Genomic DNA, 17,280 nt, shown 5'->3' with positions numbered 1-17,280 from the left:
ATCTCTGTTGATGCTGGTAGAGCAAAAGGAAAAGTACTACGAGAAGCATGCTTTATTCTTTCTCATCTGTAGTTATCCACTTCTGAATACTGGAGTTCACTGGATCACACCACTGCTCTAAACAGAACTCTGATCAAAAATAATACATCCATTTGATTTAAGAAATGAACTTTGTGTCCAACAACAGTCCTCTCACTTTCCTCTGACTAGAACAAATTTTAATTAAGTATGAAAAAACATGGGAAACTCTCATTATCTAACTCACTCTGCTTTTTGAAAAGCCCTGGGAACATATGATCATTGCCCAATATTCCTCTTGCATCATTATAACTAAAGCTTTAAACACAAAAGGAAATGAGAAACCTAAATTAACTAGGCTCTTTTCAAGTGTGAAAACTTTCAAGTGGCATCACAAAGCGGAGATTAATCCCTAAACTAGCTGAAACAGTTATGTTTTCATAAAGCAAGCTTTTCCATTATATTTATTAAACATATAGCTTAATGAAAGACTTGCCCTAAATATTTCAGCTTTTTGTAGAAAGAAAATGTGAAGTCTTTTCCTTTATATACTCATTCTAACATTATTCACAAGAGATCAGAAAAGCCATTTTTGTGGCAAAGTTCTTTGGCAAAAAATGTCATGATCGAGGGGGTTTTTTTGCAATAGTTTTTGCAACAACAATTTTGCATAAATAAACACAAGTGTGGGGTCTTAAAATATTATAATGAATGCAAATATGCCTTAATATGCACAGAGTATAAGCAGGGCAATCCATTTCAATTTGCCATTTCAGTAAACTGAGTTGGTTTCAAGTGGTCAGGTTGGTGTTCAAGTGAGCATCAGGACCATGCAGTTGCACTGGGGAAAGCATGACCTCCTTTCTACTAAGGAACTAGTTTTTATATTGGTTCAGCTATAATGTAACTTCATCCTGACTGGTAAAAAAAATCTTTGCCATTGTCAGTCACTATTATTGCAATATTAATACCCCCATTCAGCTGACAGCTGAATGAGTTCACAGCACTTCACCACTATTTCAAGCTATATATGCACACCTGGTACTGGCATCAAAATACAACTGATGTAATTTCTTTGTTGAAATGTCTAGTTATGAATTTATACATACTTCTAGTCCACGAGTACGACCTCATCCTAGCATGAGAGTTTATCTTTCAACGTTAAGAAAGGTTTTCAGAAGCCAATTTCTTAGTTACATAATAACATCGTTAGTGATAAATTTTCTAAACATATGTTCTTTTAAGATTCTACATTTAAGACTCCATTTGGGAGAAAGAGGGCTTTAAATAAGGTCCTAATTTTATTTTTTATTTTTTCCTCCACCATCATTGCATTTAAAATACACAAATAAATCATATTTCGAAATCTTACATAGTGTATTTTATTTTCACCCATGGTTAGAAAAGGAAAATCCAGATCCTTCAATGTCATCATTTTATTGGCATCTAGTAGTAAATTTTGGTATTTTTATTCTGTTAATTATTGTACTGACAGCCCTTTATAGAGATTTTATAGTGTATTACAAAGTGATGGAAAAAAAAATATGCCTCTAAAATGTTATGATACCAGCACTGCAATCAGCCAACTAGGATAGAAGTTCTAAATATCCATTAACTGAGACAGCATACTGGGGAATAAGTAAGCAAAAACAAACCCTGATGTGTATTTAATATTCTCAGAAAGAGAACTTAACTGGCATCCTTAGACACTAGCTAGAAGAATTTAATTTTATTCTAGTTTTTCTACTGTGCACATCAATCCATTCCGTATTAGCCAGACCTCCCCTTCTAGGAATCCATTCAAAAATTTTCTTATAGTACTATTCAGAAGTTTACCTACCTAATTGCTTCCAAATTCCTCCAAGAAACAAGATTATATTTATCATGTAGAGGTCCAAAGCACACTTTGTTAACTACATAATTCAGTTTGGACCATCTGGTCCATAATGCTCTTAATTTCCCCTCCCCCATTAATCCCCATACACCATCTTTTTTCTGAGCATCTTCATCTGGGCAGCATTATCAAAAGTTCATGTTTTGCTCAACCTCCAAAATTTCACTGCTCTTCCATTTTTCAAAAAATAATTCACACAAGGCACTGTACAGAATATTTAACAAATGCACTTTTCCATCTAGTTTCGGAGGCCACTGCAATCAGTTACACTCATGCTTCAGGAAATTCTCAGAGAAACACAGAAGAACACAGAAGAACTATGGAGTTAGGAGCTCTAGTTTGCCACTAATAAAACCAGAACCAACTCATCTAAAACATTCAACTCTAAATGGAAATAATTTTGTAAAGCATCACTGTAGCATCCACATGGATTTGCAAACCCACAAATAACACAGATCCAAAATTCCTAATTATAGCACACTTGAGAAAGTGAACTTGCAAGTCCAGGAAACCCAGAGTACAACACCTATTCAAAGTTAGAAGCCATCAAGTGTCATCCAAATGTTTAGGTAAAGATCATAAGATCTAGTAGCTAGAAAATATTTATATTAAAAATAATGCAAAAATTGTAGTGCAACAGTGTGCCTGTCAGCATATAAAATTAGCTTACTGTTTACCTCAGGTAAATTAGCAAAAAATGGGCACCTCAGTCTTAATTTAAACCATGACTACAGCCACTACTATAAAACATAGCAAAAACATCCATGTGTACAGAGTCCTAATGGGTGCTATCAAGACAGTAAAGTATCAGATACTGAGCAAACAAAACCAAGAGGCATGTTGACTGCTAGAACCTATTCCTGGAGCACCATTTGGAATTATACTTACCTAAATCTGTTGGAGAAGTGAGTTGTACCTCAACTAACACATATGAATAATCTGTATGAGTACAAGACAATAAAGTGACTCTACCAAATGGTTTCCAAGCACCTTGCAGCAGAACATGTAAGAAGCCTGGGCTCACAGTGCCACTGTTATATGGCTAAACTGAGCAAAGAAAATGGGGGTTTTTTTGGTTGGGGTTTTTTTGCAAGGGGGTGTGGAGTCATGTTAAAAATAAATTTAAAACAGGCACTTTTCTGAAAAGAAGATGGGTTTTCTAAAAACCACATTGCATCCACATTGTTATTAATAGAAAACTTAATTACAATGGATACATTTGCATCATTTCATACAAAAAGAACTTTTAAGCTTTTCTGAGGATGTTTAAGTATATCCTTCAAACAGCATTAACTCATCTATAGCTCATTCAGGTTATATTATTTCTTGTCAATTAGCTGTCTTCCACATATGGCACTAACTTGAAACAGAAAACAAAGAGGTACAACATCATTGTACTTAAGTTTATGGATTATGGGTTGAATTCAAAGAGAACATACCAACTGCTGGTGCATCATATTCATCTCCAAGTAAAATTTCAGGAGCAGAATACGCAAGGGATCCACAGCTTGTGGTGAGCTTCTTTCCAGGCTGAAATTTGTTGCTGAAGCCAAAATCAGTCAACTTCACAAGTCCTTGTTTTTCGAAGAAGACCACATTCTCTGGTTTTAAGTCTCTGTGAACTACATGCAGTTTATGGCAGTAGGATATAGCATGAACTATTTGAGCGAAATATTTTTTTGCCAGATCCTCATTCAAACCTTCTTCGTGTTTCATGATGTAATCAAACATATCTCCGCCATCACCTAACTCTAAGATTAGATAAAGCTTAGTCTGGGTATCAATCACTTCATACAGCCGCACTATGTTGGGATGTTGCACTAGTTTCATGCACCTAACTTCTTGAAAAAGATGTCCAGTGGCTAGAGTGTCCAGTTTGGTCTTGTCAATCACTTTTACTGCTACTTTTTCACCTGTAAAGACATGCCGAGCAAGTTTGACCACAGCAAAATGGCCTCTGCCCAAAGTTTTATCCAAGTCATACAATCCTGCAATTTTTCCATCATATCCTCGTTTGAAGCCTGCCATTCTGTTTCAGAAGATGAAATAATATTTAAGCTCTTTGGAAACACAGGATTTTCATACAAGAGTATCTGATGCAAATAAATAGTCCATCATCACTGCCAAGCATACCTAAAAATAAAGAGACAGGATTACATGTTTGTATATAAGTAAGCAAAATTACTATAGTGTAATTACCCTAAAGTTACATTAGCATATTACTACAGATTATTTACTACATTCTTCAGGAGCTTCTGCAAAGGGTTTGATAAGCCATGCTGTGCTAACCAGCAGATTTCTGACATCACATTATCAGTATCTTGAAGAAAGCGTGTTTCAAAACTGCAATAATGAACATTTCTCTCAAACTCAGTGGCCTTCATTGTCTTGAGGCAGAAACCTTGCAAGTAGCACTTGAAGAAATCAGTGTTATAAGGACTGTTAAAATTGGCAAAGCTGAAATCTGTACCTTTTCCAGCTACATTAGGAATCAGATGGACAGCACAGAATATTGGCAAGAGGAGCATACTTGATTTATCTTATTTTTGGCATATTCCATATTGCACATGAAACAGCTTTAATACAAAATTCTGATGGCATAGACTTTTACCTTCTCCCTTTTAACAGCTTCCTGTTTAGCAAGGCTCAGACTGACATACAATACTTAATTTCATTACTCTAATTAGTTTGAGCATTATCAATCAGTACTGTAATTACAACAAATGAAGCTTTACAGGCTGAAATCAAACATTTGAGTTGGATGTACGCTTAGTGTTAAATAAAATGTCTTAAATATTTTGACTGAAGTTATAAAAACTGGTGATAAAAAGTTTGCATGTAGGCAGCATATGTTCAGCAGTCCTGGGAATGAGTCAGGGGAAGGGGAAGAAGAGTGGGAAGGAAGGGGAGAAAACTCAGAGTTCAGCTTTTATGTGCTGAACTCCCGCTTACCAGATAATTCGTCATTTAAGCAAACAAGACTCAACTTATAACACATTCATATTCAAAACTGGTTTTGAAGGTCTTATATCCCACTGTCATTTTTTTTCCACATACAAAACCTCCCAAAAACTTCTCCTGCATCACTGAGATCGAGGTTTAAATAAAAAACTGTAGGTATCAAAAAGCATTGTTTGCAACTTTGAGTGCAAAGCAGCTGGAAATATGATGGCTTGTTGCCAACTCTATAAAATCCAGAAAACATAGTTCTTTAGAATGTATTTTCACAGTTTTGAAACTGAACTTCAAAAAGAAAACCTTTGAAAAGGAAGCTGGCAAACAAACAGCTTCTTACACTAGTTATTCTCAAGTTGAAATGTAAGCATTAGATTAAAAACACTCCCTGCTAAACAAGTTATTTCACAGTGAAACTAATGAACCTGGTTTCATATAAATTCAATTACAAGGTTGGGGGTCCTATGAAGATTCTCTGATGTTTAACAAGCTCACCTTACCGCTTCTCTCAGCTGGAGCCATGATATAACCTCTTTGCTATCCAGCTGCCTGCTTCCTCAAAGTCCAAGGGAATTCAGTTTGAGACTTCCACGCCTGTAAAATTTGAATGAAATCAATCAACTTCCAAAAATTCATAACCCAGACAAGGAACAGGGTAAGTGTGACAAGCATAAAAACATTGAGGCTTAGGGTTTTGTGTTTCTTTAAAGATAGGTATCAAGCTTTAACAACCTTCACTGGGTTTTGTGTTGCTATATGCACCCTTTCATTTTGCTACTAAGCACTATGCTTCAGATGCTCTTCCAAAAACCACTCCACTTCACTAGAAGATGCCATAGTATCAAAATTGGGGTTGGCATATCTGCTTCCCAATGCTTCCCACACTGCTCATCTTACAAAGTTTCCCCTACCACTCCTATGTAATACTATTCCATCCTCACTGAAAAAAGCACAAAACAAAACGAAAGCATGCTATCTTACACTAAATGCCCACGTTAAACACTCTCCTACCTGGTAAGTAACCATTAGGGGACACATGGGGAAGAATATAGTACAATGGCAAATTTTAACAATAAAGAATGAAACTCCTTATCTGTAAGATTCTTTACATCTGAGACCAGTGGCTTTGTGTTTAATAGTGATTGATGGATTCCACCACACCCTTCCCTGTAAAACTGGGCAGGTGCTTTATTAAAGCATGTGAATTTTTAGCAGCAAGAACATACTGCATTAGACGTGTATAGCTTAACTCTGTGCTGTGAGAACCACTTCCTCTTGTTTGTTTTAAATCTCCTGATAATTTGTGCATCTTCTCATTCACCGTCTGTTCCAAAACAAGAACTATCATAACTCCCTTTACCTTGCCTCAAGCAACTCACAGCTTCAGCTTCCTCCCTTTCTAGCTTCAGTTTAATCTTGTTTGAGTCCTAGTCTGTCATTCCTTTTGCAGAGGTTATTCCACAGGCTTTAACATTCTTCTTACCTTTCTCTACACATTTTCTGCTTTATCCTATTCTACTTTCTTAGGCCAATTTGAGGTTTTTTCACTACCACTACAGAGCACTGACATAATGTTTTCATGCAGTGCCTTACTACAGTTGTATAATATTCCATCCTACTGACCTAACCCCCAAAATGCAGACTAATGAAAAACAGTCCATGTACACACATAGACCACCTAACTTTCACCTGTATGAACCAACAGGGGATATATTAATCAACTGTGCTCCATATGGTTATGTGACTCCAGAGTCCTAATCTTAAAGGGATTGCCAGCATTTTAAAAAAACAATAACAAAAAAAAACAAACTAACAAAATAACCCTCCACACAAACATGTTTTATAGTACTGCTGTGTCCACAGCACCCTAATCTGATTCCTCATTGCTTCTAGATTAAAGAAATTAAAGGAAAAAAGGAGCACGCAAATTAAAGACAACTTTTTTTAACTGTCACTAGGATATCATCCCTTCTTACAAATCTGTTTTACCCATTATGATATCACATAGTTAATACCTTCTGCTAAACTACTTAACAACTTTAGAACCCTTGAGTTAAAAAAAATAAAAAAGACTGTCAAAAACCAGAAAGCCATTCCCTACTCAACTGGAGTTAGCAACAACACAAACTCCAGGGCTCACGTCTTTGTGGACCATTTCTTTCTTGAACGTTAAGCCAAACCTCAAGATTTACATCTCTATTAGCATGAGTTCATCACATCCTACAAATGTGGCCCAGATCATCAAACACCTTTTCTCTCTGAGGAGAAGATATGGCTTTAAGAGAGATTTTCTGTTAAGTCTTGGATTCAAAAACAACACCTGCAGACAAAAGCGAGCATTTGTACTGTGTGGCAAAACCAAAGTTTTGTTAATGGAAGAGGTAAGGAAAACGGAGGTAAAAAAGCCTCAGCCAATTTTTAGTTAGCTTTTCTTTCTTAAACTGAAGAAGGTTTCATCCCTGGCAGACCAAAAGGGAGAGAACAAATCCAGTCAGATGTAACAGAATGCAACTTGTCTGAATTTAACTGCAACACTCAGCAGTAAGGGAAGATTTATACTCATTATTTTGTTCACTTGGCACATTCTCAACCACCTTAGTACAAACTCAACAAGTGATTTAACTGTAAATCACAGAATACACATAAACAACCTGTCAACAGAATTGCAGCAAAAATCAGTTATGCATAAGCCATGGAGAAGTACATCAAACAGTAATCAATAGGATAAGAGTTTAAAGAAATGGAAGATAAACTATGCTTACTAATGCTGCAGCCCCATTAGCTGCAGTAAAATTAATGCAGATTCATTAACAGTTTAACATAGTCTCCACAATAACAGAACAACTAACCCTTAATTCTGTGGTTTTAAAATGAATCTCCAGAGATGAAGCTCCCACAGCTAAATACAAGGATCTTAGAAGCACACATGGTTTGAACATACCAGCATTCTGAATTGTTCAGTAGTAGGAAGTGGATGCAAAAAGTCATATTATATGTAGGTACAAGCCATGATTATAATTTAAATATGCTATCTAAAGGGTCACAGCTGCGATACCAATACTTTCCCGAGTATTTACTTTTTCTCAGTTTCTCTCTAGAAAAATAGAATTTTGAAAGTACTTAAGGATCAGATAACAGTTTTTGAGCTGAAGCCTCTTTGAGGCTGTTGTTTCCTTAGTGAAACTTTTAGGGCTAAGATGAAATAACCCAAAACTTACAGATTTACAATCACCCTCCAAAACAGAGTTACTTTTAATGATGGATCATTTCAGTGATCCAGTTTACTATGTGATCTCTTGAACATTTTTACCAAATGAACAAGCTGCAGACTAAAGCACATGATAAGCAAATTTTCCACCAGCCACACTTTACCAGCAAGCCAAACTACAGCCTGAGAAAAAGCATTTAAGAGACAGTTATATCACAGAAAATATTTGCCTACCTTTTCATTCACATTATCTCAAGGCCCTGATCAGTTAATTTTTCAGCATTAAAGAATTTGGATTGTCAAGCTGGTGAGTTCAGTAACCATTAGCAGCGTTTAATCCATGTGGCTAATTATGGTTCTAAAAATGCAGTTTTCCCTAACTATACCAGAACTCAGCTACACCCCTGATACTCATTTTATGCAACATAGACATTTACCAGAAAATAAATTCAGAACAGATCCTTCCTTCCATAGAAGCTCCTATAACGTATCCCATAAAATATTGCAAACAGTCACTGTAATTGAAATCTGCAGAAGCTGTTTTGTAATGTCACATGCATCCTATTAAGAAGCTTAACAACAGTACTGTGATTCAACCATCTTTAAAAGAGGGATGAATAGATCTGTTTAGACAAACAGCATGTTTCAGAGACATTAGTTTTTCTTTAAGCAATTCACCCCTTTCAAAAAGTTTCATTATATTCTATATTGCATGTAAGACCAGCCTTCTGGCCTTCATCTTACATTAATGTACCTTTTTTTATTTAGAAAATGAAGATTCAAGGTCCCACTTAAACAAAATATTGAAATACTATCAATGCAAAGACTTATCAGGCTAACAGACATGAAAGCTCAAGTAATCTTCACTGGGACTCATCCATCCACAGACAGCTAACCATTCCTGTCTCCCGTCAAGATAAATGGAGATTCAGTCAACACAGATAAGAGTCTATGATAAAACAAATTGCACCCTAAAGCAGATAGCCAAATAGATCAGATGAATCATTTCTTAAAAGCACATGCTTTCATTTTCTGTAACAGGAGTTTGGAATGAATAGTTCAGTGGATGCACACACTATATACATCCACCAGATAGATTAAAGTTTACCCTGTTTCTCCTTCTGCTCTCTTTTGTCTCAGATGAGTAACAGCATCTATATCAATTATTTATTTACTACATAATTGTATGCTGAGAGTAAGACTTATGTTGCTAGTGTTCCCAGAAACACTAAACCCCAAATTTGACAAACAGATTTTGGAGATTCAAAAGCAATTATTTTACCCTGAAAGCAATTTTTACAAATCATTAGAATCTGAGAGCAAACTGAAGGACATATCAACTTGGTATGCAAACTGCCAGTATAATTTTTCACTTTTTTTTTCCAATATTTCTTACAAATTTTTATCTGCTATCCTGAGATCTCTTCACAGTATAAGCCATGAGCCTTTAAAAACAGTCTTTGTTACTATATGAGCTACTACTCCCATGTGACAATGTTACACCTTCACTGGGGGTTTTTTCCACTGATTTTGTTACACTGTCAGCTGCTTTCCCCCTGAGGGTTTTTGATCACCTTTCCTTTTACATAAGGGGGAGTCAACACTCTAGAAACAGGGACAAGGCTCCGCAAGAGTGAACTCAATGCATAACCACATGCTCTGAAAACTTGTCATGACTCAACTCCTCTGGCGTATTTCAAACTTTTTAAGCTCCTAAGTACCCAATATTTCTTGAATATTCAATACTCACTATGGGATTTAAGATCCCAAGAACCTGTATTCTCCTTTTGTTTCCATACAGTTGTCACAGTCCAGCACTTTCACCTTCCTATGACCTTAGCCTTCACAACTATCACTGAAAGGTACTCAAGAAATAAAGGCAATCTATACCTGCCCTAGAACAAAACACTTTGGAAATGCAGCATTGTTTCGTGGGGGGGCAAGGGGGAAGACACAATTCATAGGGGCAACTGTGTTACAACTCGGCCTTTATATACAATGCCCTCTAAAGCTTTATTTTCCACTTTGCATGACTGCACCACAGCATACACGTGTATCTTTCCTTTCACTGATGACAAACCCCATAAAACTTCCTGCTCCCGGCAAGTTCTACAATAAAAGACTACAGCAGATTTTTTTCAAGGTGTACATGCACTTCTTTTATTTTCCTATTAGGCCTCATTGTCAGTGTCAGCATCCAGATCATATTGTGCTACTAAAATGTCAAGATGTATCAGCAAAAATCTACCATTCAGCATGGCTACACCTAAAATGATGAAGAACATGATGAAGAGTTATCAAGTAGTGCTATGTTCCAAATATAAAACGAAGAATTAACTTGCACAATTTAATTGTATTCCTTAGTTTTAAACAGTCTACAGAACGTTGCTCTGAAAAGATACAAGAGCTGTCAATTGCTGATGAAGTTTTGCCATTAAACGTTTGGGAAGTCTAATAAAATGTTAGTGTTTCATTATTTTAGAATGTATTGCAGGCATTAGAGCTACTGATGCCTAGCCGTAACTCTTCGTAGAATTTAGAAATAAAAGCAAAATGCTAACAGGACTTTAAGAGCCATTATTCAGTAAACAGCCAGCAGCAGAAATATTTGGCAGGTCAATAAACTTAGTAAAACATTGCTCCTGGACCAACAAAACGTTGGGGGGGAGGAGGGGAGGTGGGCAGGCAAGAGGGGTAGCATTATAGATTTGAGAAGAAAGAAAAGTTACCAACATTATTTTGTAACAGAAAATTATGAGAGCCTGCACGACCTGAGTTCTAAGAGCAAGACACTTTGAGGCAGCTCCAATGCATACGAAAACTTAAAAAATACAATGCACAAATTCAGAAATCCCACTAGACAGTTGGTATTTTTGTGAGAATCATCTTCAACACAGGCAAGTGAAAAAAAGCCAGACCTGAATTGGGCCTTTAGGGCCTCCACTTTAGAAGTCAAGAATGTGTATTTCCTTTTTCTTTCACAGGTAGGTGAATGAAAAAAAAAAAAAAAAAAAAAAAAAAACAAAAAAACCCCAGACAACACTGAAGTACGTACATATTGCAAAGCAACCGCAAGATTATGATTACAGACTAGACGCCAAAGCAGTTCAGAGGGCAGATGTGCTAAGAGTGATCAAACTCTGATCCACTGACAAACCTATCACTAGGAGTCACTGGCACTGGTTCCAATTGTGAAATATGTTAAAAGCCCAATATACTTTCACAACCGTGCTGATAATCACTATGGTTCACAAGGTACTTTCCATTTCCAAGGGGAGGTATTACATAAGACAACTACAATCTGTCCTATGGATTTAAGAACTCAGCAACAGCTTTACACCATTTCAAGTCCTCACACCAGCCACAGCTCCAAAAGCAATTAATTTCATGTTGTCTCTGTTTTCTGCTTATGCTTACTCTCAAAGTCCAGTATGTAGCTAGAAGAAAAAAAAAGAAAAAAGATACAGACACTACCCTGTTCACATATCAGATGCTTCAGCAATACAGTACTTAAGTTCTAAAGCTGTTCCTAAAGTATTATTGTATAGTAAGAAAAATTACCAGATCTTCCCCCATAGCCACATCTCAAATTATCTTCTGCATAATAGTGATAACATCTTTTAAAAGGATTTGCTCCAAGTTTTGTGATATCTGCTAGTACTGTCTTTTCCTATCTGTAAATCACCTATAAAACTTTGTTCAGACCCTATGATATCACAATATATTAAAAAAAATTAGTTTCAATTGAAACTATCATGTTTTGCAGTTCCCACTAACAGAAAAATTTCTCCTCTACTACAGAAAATTAGCATGGGTATCTTAGTTACAGACATTCTAACCAATGTCTAAATCTAACCAATCAAGGTCCAGTATTTCAGTCAACCATTGTATAAGCAACAGAGATAACTCATGGCAGTTGGGCTCCCTAGTCCAAAATTATACTTTTTCAAACTTGATAACCAGTATCCAAGTAGACTCTTGAAGACTTTGATATTCTAAATCATATCACATTTTCCTTTTTTCCTCACCCAAAATAACTAGGAACATGAAACTGATGAAGAAATATTTTGCATATCAGGCAGAAGTCACATTATTGTGATTCACGATGGTATCACTATCTTTTAGACAGGACACTAAGTCTTTACTTCCAGGAAACTTACTGCAGGAACTTTACAGAAAACAGACAACTCAGATTTTTATTCCACCAATCTGGACTCTTTCAGAGGGGTTGCTTCTACCCCATGAATTCGCAGAATTGCTTCACCTTTTCCAAATGTCTCTTTATTAACATTACCATATAATTTTGTCATGCCAGGCAGTGCAGCCAAGATCACTAACAGGAATTCTAAACATTCTGCCATTAATCAATGAGCATTTCAGTGTGGTGTAACATTTAAACACTTAGCACTGTTTTAAAACCTAGATCTTTGTTGTGTAAATTCAGAATCACAGACGTGATTTATATTCTCTATCAAGGGAGATGAAAGCATCAGACTCCATCTCAAACATGACTATTCAGATGCAAATATATGTGTGTACTGCTAGTACCTATTACAAGCAATAATAATTTCTATAACGTTTCTTAAGAGCATCTTCAAGGTCAAATGTCAGATAGTTTCATTTGTTTAGCAATATGTCTGGTAACAAATTTCAAGGGCTGAATTGATTTAAGTTGCCTTCATGAAACTGTCATTTCCATCTGGCATAAAACTACTTAAACCTTAAGAAACAGACTGCACCCAACCTACAATTACACAGTTTCAATAGTTTATTCTCTTTCATAGCACCCTAAATTAATTAGGAACCTGAAATCTGTCATGCTTCAACATGAACTAAGATTACAAAAGTCTAGGCTATCATCTCCCAAGTAAAGTTGGTTTAAGTCCAGTCAGTAACTCCAGTAATCTCCATATAGGAGACTGTTGTGGAAAAAACACGATATATGAAGAGTAAAAAATCAGTCTGTCAAATTCAGTGCAACATTTGTATCCCACCACTGCTGTAGAAGACCACTGTAACACAGAGAGATTCAGCTTTTCAGAAAGTGAACATGCTTGGGTTTATATTTCACAAGTGTAATTTTTTCTCATTAAGTTCTTAACATTGGTGACTCAATCAACTTATGTGTACTAGAATTCTGCTAGGGTGAGTTATCCAAGAATTGTAAGGGAATACACATTTTTTTCAAATCCTCTTAAGCTCTTAGCTAATACTGTTATGTGTATTAAAACAACAGCTACTTTACATTATTATAGCAGCTGCAGCATTACAGTTAAGTGCTTGATAACAGTGTGACACAGAAGATGTACAGAACCTCACAGGCTACTAACATTAAGAGTTAATGCAATTTCACATTACTATATCCATGATAAACTGCAGTTCAGCCCTATCTGCCTTTCCCTGATCTGATACATGCTTCATAGCTTTCTTAAGACATAACTAGAAAACACTATTAAGTAGGAATGGACAGATGTTCATCAAGCAGTTTTACAGCTACAGCATTTCAATGAAATTTTGAAAGCAAACAAAATCCAAGAAGAGAAGTGCATTATTTCAAGAGAGGCACATTGGGAGGAAAAAAGCTAGCTGCACCAGGATATTGTGCCCTTGAAAGCAAGGCAATCTAAGCAAGACAAAGGCACTACTTTGGCATTAGCATTGTTAGTGGGATAAAAAGGACAATGATACACTGAAGGTGTAAACTGCAAAAGAATTATTCAAATATGATATCGAAGACACCAGGTTGGTCAGAACAGTGCACAAGGAAGATGACTACTTTAAGGAGAATAATATCTGCAGTAGCATATTAACATGCATACTCTTAACATTTGTTTAAAATAATCAGAAAGCCAACTATTTATTACAGTCCAACCACCCAAACCACATAGGCATATCAGTTCTCATAGCAGGATGATTCAAGTAACAGCAGTAACTTGTGCAGTGTCCAGAACTCAAAGTGTACTTTCTTGTTTCTCAATTGTGTAAAATGAAAACAAACCCCATAAAACACTAAGTCCACTTAAGATGTAATTTTCCCTTTCCCCTGTTTTTTCATGAAAGCCTCAAGTGTGGATCACAAGGATTCTCTTAAAAGAGCCAGATGAATGTACTGTTTTAGATGATATCCTGACCATCAGGCAAAGTTCCAGCACTGAGATTAGCTTCTTTTCCCAACCACTTGAAAAATCATGCCATCATTCTACCACTTTTCTGGTAATTTAGAATATTCAGGAAAAATACGAGACAAGGTAGGACTTTCTTATCCTTGGCTTTTATTATTAAGTCCTCAAATCTGGATGTTTGCATGCCCTAGAAGTAAAATGGGCAGATACCAGTCTATTAAGGTTAACATTTTGACATGTTTCACAAGGTAAAATTTAACTGTATTGTGTAGTAACTAACCGTTAGTTCTTATTTGCTTCAGATTCCTTCTTTCGGGATCAGCAATAGTACAAAAATAACCACCATCCAATTTCCCACTTTCTGCGATATAGCTGTCAAAGAAATCCCACCATTCCTCCACCCAGTTCCTAATGGTGCATGCCTTGAAAGAAATGCTTAATTCTACCATAATAAACATTTGCTTGTAAACACTTCTATACAGACTTCACTTTGCTGAGATTCATTAAACCGGTCCTTCCCCAGAGCCTGAAGATCTAAATATATCCATAATAAACAACTCCAAAAAAGCAGCCGATATGACTAAGTAGTGACTGCACTACAGAGGGCAGGCGTAAGCACATTTGCATTCAATTCATTCATGCTAGATGGCTGAAAATCATACAATACACTTCAGCTGCTCCTCCTGTAACTTCCACTGAGGAAACCACTTCTTTGCCCATCTACCCTTAATAAGCTCTTGGAAATGAGATGGTCAATAAGAAACCACATATACGTAAAAACCCAGAGCTTTTCATTTTAGATATCCCACACAAATGTTTCTCCTTCACAGGTATACTAGCATCCCTTACCAATAAAAATATCCAACCTGAAAATAGGTCACTTTTCTCACCAACCATCCTCCAGTCAATACAGGCTTTTTTCCCTAGTGGATGTTCTTCAACACTTTATTCAGCCTATTTACTGAAAAAAACCCACAAACAAATAACAACACCAACCACACGTAACTGTCCTTCAACTATTACCAAGACTGTACATCAACCACAAACATGTTTAAAAGTCACCCTCCATTAATTTATCTAGTGAAGTACCACCCGGGTGCCAAAACCCACCTGACAAAAAGCACAAAGACCTCTATCCAGGACCTCACTAGCTATCCGACTGACTTCTGTAGCGATCTAAAGGCAGCAAATTAAACGCAGTAAGTGCACGGACAGCAGCAAGACACGTACTGACAAAGCACGAGGGATACTTCCAGCCGCTGTCAGGAGGGCCACGCTCCAGCCTTGGGCTGAAAAAGGCAAACCTGTTGGCTACGCACTCGGTTCCGAGGGGCAAGATGCACCGTCATTCCCCTAAAACGCGCCCGTGGCCGGACCGCGGGGCTCTGGCCGCGCTTGTTTACCTTTTTTCCCTTCCCAGCGACGGCACATACGCGGCGGAGCGGGCGCGGGCAGCGGCGGCGGCGGGGGGGCGGCGGCGGCGGCGGCGGGGCCGGTGTCACCGCGGTCACACGCGCGGGGCCGGCTGTCACCGCGGTCACACGGGGCCGTGCGGCACGGACACTCCGCCGCGCCCGGGGCACGGCACGGCAGGCTCCCGGGAGCACGCCGTCCCCGCAGGAGCACCCGCACCCCGGGAGAGCGTGCCTTTTCCGCAGAACACCCGCATGTCGGGAACCCACCGATCCCACAGGAACACCCGCATCCCGGGATCCCGCCGTCCCCGCAGGAACACCCGCATCCCGGGAGCCCGCCGTCCCCGCAGGAACACCCGCATCCCGGGAGCCCGCCGTCCCCGCAGGAACACCCGTTTCTGCCCTCCCCTCCCCAAGCCCTTCCCCGCAGCCCCGGGCGGCACCGACACACCGACCTTCGGCGGCGGCCGAGGAACGTCCCCCCACGGCCGCCTCCTCCCCCTGGGCCGAGGCCGCCATTGGGCTCGGCCGGCTCCGGGAGGAACGGAAGGCGCAGGGAGGGGGAGGAAGGAACCCACCACACCCCACCAGCCCAGCCCGAGTCGAACCCGGCCCAACCCCGCCGGCAACTTACTGCCCGCAGCGGCGGCGGCGTCTCCTCGGGGCGCCGCGCCCCGCGCCGCCCCCTGCATGGGCAGCGCCCGCCGCGACTGCCCTCGGGAGCGGCGGCGGGGACGGGGAGCTCGTCGGGGAGGGAGGGCGGGAGAGTGTCCGTGAGCCCAGCGGGGAGGCTCGGGGGTGCGGCGGGCCGTGCCGCCGACGCGGGCTGCGCTCGGACGGCACCGGGCACGGCGGCCGCTCCCGCGGCGGCTCCGAGTCGCGACTGACAACAACGGCCGCGGCTCGCGCGGGGCCGCGAGGGGCGGGGCGGGCATAGCGCACGCCCGCGCGCCGCCGCGCCTGCGCCGCGCGGCGGGGAGGGGAGGCCGCGCGCCAACTGCTGTCACGGCGGGGGCCAATGGCGGCGGGGGAGAGCGGGGAGGGGAGAGCGGGGAGGGGAGAGGGCGCCTGAGGGGAGAGGAGGGCAAGAGGGACAGGGCGAAGGAACGATCCGGTGCTGCCTGCCCGGGGCTCCAGCTGCCTGAAGGTCCTGAGCAAGTCGCCTTGGAAATGACAAAAATAGGAGGGGAAGGCAAACGCTGAAGGTCTGAGTAGAGGTCAAAGACCGCGGGTCTGCCGCCTCCGTGGCCGCGAGTTGGACGCCTGTGTCCCTTTGGAGGGGACGCTGGGCTAGAGGGCTGGTTAAAGTCGTGGAAGGGCCATACCTGTCTACCCTTTCTTGGGTTGAAATAATAGCGTATTAATGCAAGTATAGGCATCACAGAATCAACTAGATTGGAAAAGACCTCTGGGATCCTCGAATCCAACCCATGGCCAAACACCACCATGTCAACTAGACCATGGCATGAAGTGCCACATCCAGTCTTTCTTTACCTCCAGGGACAGTGACTCCACCACCTCCCTGGGCAGGGCATGGTGCCTCTTCTAGCCTGGGGTAGCAATGGTGTGTGGGCAGCAGGGCAGTCTGCCATTGGATTCCCCTGTGGTGGGAAAGACAGAATCAAGATGGATGGTGGAGGTCATCTGGGAGTAGGGAAGTAGGTAGTA

General features: G+C 39.9%; 1 protein-coding gene across 1 annotated transcript in view; it reads right to left on the bottom strand.

Moving 5' to 3' along the window:
* SNRK (SNF related kinase) overlaps positions 1-16,481 on the bottom strand; it is a 42,006-nt gene extending 25,525 nt beyond the window's left edge. Inside the window, exons 1-3 of the mRNA XM_032680503.1 lie at positions 16,247-16,481; positions 5,363-5,461; positions 3,352-4,045 (exon numbers count right to left, since the gene is read on the bottom strand). Of these exons, the coding sequence (XP_032536394.1) occupies positions 3,352-3,940 (589 nt within the window). The 5' untranslated portion in view covers positions 3,941-4,045; positions 5,363-5,461; positions 16,247-16,481. The remainder of the gene's footprint in view (positions 1-3,351; positions 4,046-5,362; positions 5,462-16,246) is intronic.
* Positions 16,482-17,280: the final 799 nt, after the last annotated feature.

Source organism: Chiroxiphia lanceolata, chromosome 1 (genome assembly GCF_009829145.1).
Source record: "Chiroxiphia lanceolata isolate bChiLan1 chromosome 1, bChiLan1.pri, whole genome shotgun sequence".
Lineage (NCBI taxonomy): Eukaryota > Metazoa > Chordata > Aves > Passeriformes > Pipridae > Chiroxiphia > Chiroxiphia lanceolata.
Note: the sequence above shows the minus strand (reverse complement) of the source record. Positions and strands in the feature narration are given on the sequence as shown.